The 6,277-nt window shown below is 36.6% G+C and overlaps 1 protein-coding gene and 1 non-coding gene across 4 annotated transcripts in view; one reads left to right on the forward strand and one right to left on the reverse strand.

Annotated features, from left to right (window-relative positions):
* Positions 1-2,705, forward strand: part of WAPL (WAPL cohesin release factor) — an 80,996-nt gene extending 78,291 nt beyond the window's left edge. For all 3 annotated transcript variants that reach the window (XM_074232558.1, XM_074232560.1, XM_074232559.1), the window contains one exon: positions 276-2,705. In XM_074232558.1, the coding sequence (XP_074088659.1) occupies positions 276-341 (66 nt within the window). In that variant the 3' untranslated portion in view covers positions 342-2,705. The remainder of the gene's footprint in view (positions 1-275) is intronic.
* A 2,252-nt stretch (positions 2,706-4,957) lies between these two features.
* LOC141523133 (U6 spliceosomal RNA) lies at positions 4,958-5,060 on the reverse strand. The gene has a single exon (XR_012478344.1). It is a non-coding gene; the product is annotated as a U6 spliceosomal RNA (small nuclear RNA).
* Positions 5,061-6,277: the final 1,217 nt, after the last annotated feature.

Here is a 6,277-nt window from a genome sequence, read left to right on the forward strand (position 1 = left end):
TCCTTTCTTAGCCCCTCATGGGGCTTAATTTGTCAGTTCAGCCTCAAATACTGAGGACAATGATGGGAAATTTGGAGAAAGTAGCTATCCTTTATTTAGGCTAGTTGTATGTATTGGTTGACTTTTTCAACTTGTAGAATTTTAAAACTGCCCCTTATTCATTTTTCTCATCAAAGTATTACTTCAGTTTTCAGCACAGTAAATAGGAAGAAAGTTCAGCTTTGAATGCTTCCTTGCATTCTGATCTTTGGCTTCTGTTCCTTTCTTGCCCACAGTGTGCTGTTGGAACCACAGGCCAGAAATCCATCTCTAGGGTGATTGAATACTTGGAACACTGCTAGATGCTGCATTTTGGCCGCAGGCACTCACTCATGCTGGAGCCACCTTTGGACAAAGGAAGAAGTCATGCAAGAATTCCTTGAAGATGCACCAAGAACATTGATCTGTGTCCTTCGTGTTCGGATTTTAAAGCTACTACCTGGTCTCTTAATCACGCATTCTGCATTTGCTAAATGACAGTTACTACATCAATCTGCAACTATCAAAAATGAGGGGGACTGGTTCATATGAAACAATTCAGGCTGTTAATGATGTAGTGCAGTATTTCAATGTCCATATTTTTGGCAGGATTTACCCTTGCTCCCCTTCTTTTCTTGCTTTGTCCTGGCAAGTATAAAGAAAACTTGCTGCTGAAAATGCAACTGCTGTGTATGTTGAGCCACTGTTGTCATGCCAGCCGGGTGCAAAAGCAGCTTTGCTACTGAGGTGCCAGATCAGACAGGTGTTCCAAGTACATGCTGGACAGCAGCACAGCTCCTTTCTTGAGTCTCATTTGCTTTTGCTTTTTTGTTGAATGAATCCAAAATCATAAAATAAAGCTTTTATGTAATTTTGTGATTTTAAACTACTGTCTATATTTAAAATTTGTTGGAATCCAAAGAGGCAAGAATTGGATAGTTTATTTTTTTACTCTTGACCAGGTTCGAGTTGTTGGACTATTTTTCATTTCTAAGACCATTCTGAAACATAGAAAATTACATACCATAAAAGGTCATAGTTCTAGACGGCATGCAAGAAAATAAGCAATCCAACAGTTTGAAAGGGAATATTATATGAAAATGCAGTAACTTTAAATGTTGTGCCCTGTTAAGGATAAAATGAAATACCAGTTCCAGGGTAGTTTACACTTAATTGTAGGTTTAAAAAAAAAATCTTTTGAAACACTTGTTTCAAGGGCGGACTCTAGATATATTTTATAATGCGCAGTACAGTAGATATAAAGAAGCTAAAACACCAATGTGGAATTCATGTTTCCAGATAACATTTCTATTAGTATATTCTTCTATCGAATGGCAAAATCAAATGCATAAACATAAAGCCTTAAATTGCTGATTTAGAGAAGATCTTTTGTCCAAAGTCTAATTCATAGCAAAGCATGTTTGAATACTTTCATCGAACACAAAGTCTCAGAAAAATGCATTTTACATATTTCAGTTTGGAACATGACAGTGATTTCTTAAGTTCATTATTATTCAGACCAATAAAACTTGGTAACTTTTTTTTTAAATTAAGCTGGTCTCAAATATTTGCAGGCTTTCCAGAGATCGATTTCATCAACATTTTTTTAAATACCTGTATAGGTAGTTATATCATGTTTTTTCATTGGATTTATAAAACTTGAAGCCATAAAAAATGAGTTCGGTGTGTATTGGGGAAAGTAGCCAAAGTCTAATCTTTTACCATTTAGACTTTGCTATTTCCTTGTATAAAGTTACAAATCTCTGCTCTTGTATCAGTGCCAGCTGTAATTATTTTGAATACAGTGGCTGCCTTCTATGTCTTCCTATTTTTGATAATGCAGATTGTTGGGGATTCTATAAGGAAGTAACTGATTAGAGGCAAATCCTGTTTTGCTTGTTTCTTCTTTTTCCTCCCTTTTCTCATCTAAGAACACATGCCAGTGTAACTTGGAAAAAAATCAAGTCATGTTTGCCCTGCATACAGAAAATTGAGAGAGCAAATTGGTTTAAAATATATATATAAGTAAATGATGTTCGCAGATAAATCAGATACATTTTGTCTCTTTTATTTGATTAATTTTAGAATGATGCTTTTTCATTGATCTTTGGATTTCAGAAAACAGATGTAGGCTAAAGCAACTAGTGACAGATGGTAAGGAATAATGAAAAACTTAGAAATAATAAAGAAAATCAGGGCTAACTCCATTTCTCTGTTACACTGGTAATCGTTTTGAATGGGAATTGATTTACCTCAGTGTTTAACAGTTTTGTTTTTTATTATAATAACCAATTGTCAAGCACTGATAGAGATGCAGAATTGGATGGGGGGAGTAGGGCGACGTGGTCACCTTTGAACTGCAGTGCATTTGTGTGTTTGGAACCCTCAGAGAACTCTGCATTCAAGGGTCCTTGAGGCTGACTTGCAAATTAACTAAAATTTTAAAGTAACTTTTTTTCCATTGTAAATATTTCTGTAAATACTATCAATTGGAAATTAGAACAGTAGAGTACTTTTCTGAATCCAATCCTATTTTTATTTTATACAGTATTTCTCAGCTGTGATCTTTGGAGCAAAAGCCAACGGCAGGAAAAAATAGTTTGTACCAGTTTCATGAAGTATGTCTTTGGGTTTTTGTAAATAATTTTAACTCAAATAAAATTGCTACTTTCAATATATATATATTTAGACATGTAGTCTTTAATATAATGTCTATCTCTTAGTGTTTTCTTTAAAGGTTTGAACATGGTAAGCCAGAAAAAATGTTACTGTTCTCAAACCCTTTCTCTCCCATGCAAAAAAAAATTTGTATTTTAGAATTTCTCATGGGGCAGGTGGGTGGGCATGTGGGCGTGTCTGTGTCTCTCTCTTGTCTTTCTTCAAAATCCAAATAACAGATATTGGTAATGGCCTTCAAGGGTTTGCTGACTTTTACAAGTAGTTCTGTTTTATCAGAAGATGTATGCTGTTGAATTATTCTCTCTTTTCTGTCATCTGTCACATTTGGCAGCATACCTTTCTCTGGCAGTTATTTTGCTTTCATGATTCAATTTTACACACCTCTTGAATGTTTCACATGCTTTTAACAGTTACTTGGACAAATGGATAGTCACCTACAGAAAGGAAAGGAAAACAGTAAACATCGTTTTTAAAAATCATCTTTTCTGCCAGTCTAGTAGTTATTATGTTTGTTTTGTCATCTGCTTCTGAATTCTTGTTGTTCATCTTCTTTTGTTATTCCATAAATGAACTGCATTTTAGCTTTGGCCCATGAGTGGGCATCCATTTTTTAGCTGCTGCAAAAGATTTCTGTTATGATAGGCAGCCTCAGATTTTTCTTGGGTAATGTATCAGGTCAGAGACTGGGCATCTTAGTATAATTCCAAATTGCTTGTCAGAATATTTGGATCAGTTCTTCTCCAGTTTACAGTGTTCTTGTCTTTGCACAACTTTTTTTACTCTTTTAACTACCAACTCTAGGCACCAAATTGTGCCACGTACTTAGGGGTATACAAAGATAAAATGAGACCATACCTGGGATGAAACAACTAGCTATAAAACAAGTTACAATATAATAGGAGAGTTCAAATAGTGTGAATCGAAATTTGGGAGCATCCTGGAGACTGGGAAGGCTCTGGGCAGATCTTTCCATTTTGGCAGAACTAAGATTGTTGGAAAGGCCATTCTGAGAAAGGCATTTAAAGGACCTCTGATAATGACTGACTTTATTAATTATAGTCGTTTTCTTGTTGTGAATCCAGTATTGAATGGAATGTGTTGAATTCCTTTTGGAAATACCCCAGCGGGGTGGCTAGGTGCCATAGTGGATAAAGCACTAGCTCTGGAGTCAGGAGTACCTGGGTTCAAATCCAGTCTCAGACACTTAATAATTACCTAGCTGTGTGGCCTTGGGCAAGCCACTTAACCCCGTTTGCCTTGCAAAACCCTAAAAAAAAAAAAGGAAATACCCCAGATTTATTTCTACCAATATAAAAACTTGTCTTTTAAATATTAACATTTATAGTGTTGTTAAATGGTAGTAAGATGTGAAGAACTGAAAATGAGCATCTGAGGCTATAGGGGACACACGTCACAAAATCAAGAACTCTAATCAAGAACTAGTCAGGATGTTGAATGTGACATGGTGTAGTAGCAAGAGATGGGAGGAGATGTGAACCCAATATAACCATAACACCATGCTGCCTCATACAGATGGAAGGCATTCTCCAAATGAACTAAGTTCCTCAAGTAGTAGTACCCCAAATCATAATTTTAGGGGGGGTTTTAGGTTTTGGGGGTTTTTTTGCAAGGCAATGGGTTTAAGTGGGAGGCCAGATATGAACTTGGGTACTCCTGACTCTAGAGCCGGTTCCCTATCCACTGTGCCACCTAGCCACCCCTCTTTTTTCCTTTATTAAAAACATAATATAATTTTTGCCCCAGGAAGGGGAAGGGGTCCCTTTTTGAAATATTTTGGAACCACATTAATTTCCAATGAATTCCCAAGTATATTTGATGCATTTGGGTTTTTTTAATTTTTCCAATTTACATGCAGATAGTTTTTGATACTGATTTTTTGAGCCTACCTCCCTCCCCCTTTTTCTCCTGCCCTTTGCAATGAATAATCTATTATGAGTTATAATCATGTTGTGGCAGAAGAATCAGAACAAAAGGGAAAGAAATCATGAATCAGAAAAAACATTTTCCAATCTAAAATAGGTTGTTTTGGTTGCATTTCAACTCCATAGTTATCTGGATGTGGATGGTATTTTCCTTCATGTTTCCTTTAGAATTGTCTTTAATCATTGTACTGCTGAGAGTCCATCCTAGTTGATCATCACACAGTGTTAATGTGTACAGTGTTCTGCTTCTGCTCATTTCTCAGAATTAGTTCATGCAAGTCTTTCCAGATGTTATGAAGTCTGGCCACTCAGGATTTTAAAATATGGAATGTTTCACAAATTTGCAAGTCATCCTCGTTTGGGGGCCTTGCTAATCTTCTCTATATTAATACAATTTTCGCATATGTGCTAAGTGAGTACTGTTATTATTCCAGGAAAGACTTCGTTCATTTTAACAGATTAATGGCTCAAAGGCATCATGACAAATGGTTTGTCATTAAAGGAGTTTAGTTTGTTGTGTGGATGATCTTGGCAAGTTGCTTAACTCAGACCTTTTCTTCATCTTTACTGTTTTCTTGGTCTCAGTTGACAATGTCCAAATCATGCTCTTCAGTCACAAGTATTGTATTTCTCAGATTGAGAATTCTGATATCCTCTCTGCTCCAGCCCTCTTCAACCTATTCTTTGCCTCCCCTCACAGCATCCCTCCAGTTCTCTCAGGCTATCAATTTCTGTTGATTTTCTTTCCCTTTCTTCACCTTAGAGCTACCCAATTATATACTGCCCCACAATCCACTCTATATATCACTAGCTTGTAGTTTGCCAGTTGGAATTACAAATCTCTATCACAACTGAATTCCCTTAGTGTGTGTATGTGTGTATGTATATATATACACACACACATACATATATATATATATATATATATATATATACACATATATACATATATATATAATCTCAACTGGGCCCTCTTGTATTGCTGGCAATATTCTTGTCCTTTCCTGAATTGGATCCTCCCATAGCTCCTATTTCCAAAACCCATTTCTCCTAAGGGATAGAGGAAGGACAGAGAGAGAGAAGGCAGTGAAAAAATAAATCTACCTGCCAGGCATTTTTCACCCTGTAAAGGTGAGATTATTATTAGCCTTATTTTATAGTTGAGGAAAACAGACTCGGGGAGTTGTCACTTGCCCAGGGTCACCCAGTTAGCAAGTGTCTTGTGACCAGATTTGAATTGGGATCTTCCTGCCTTTGAGCTCAGTCCTCTGGCCACTGTTCTTTTAACTTCTTCTCCTGGAACTTCTCACCATGATTAGGAAGGAGCTCTCTGAGGCTAAATCAGATGTCTGTATTCAGTGGTCATCACCCATCGTAGACTCGGCATTCGAGGAAAAGCAACATACAGCACGTAGAGAAGTAATGCATTTTAGAAATAACTCCCTTTATTCTCTCAAGCCACCACTGATCACTACTTCCTCCCAGAGACTTGTTTGGTTTTTTATGACACTTGACCTTTTCCTCTTTTTTCCTTGATTACCACTCAGATTGCTTTTCTGGATCAATCAAATCAATCAAGCATTTATTAATTGCCTGCTGTGTGCCAAGTGCTGAGGAGACAAAAATATGACAGACCT

Source organism: Macrotis lagotis, chromosome 4 (assembly GCF_037893015.1).
Source record: "Macrotis lagotis isolate mMagLag1 chromosome 4, bilby.v1.9.chrom.fasta, whole genome shotgun sequence".
Taxonomy (NCBI): domain Eukaryota; kingdom Metazoa; phylum Chordata; class Mammalia; order Peramelemorphia; family Peramelidae; genus Macrotis; species Macrotis lagotis.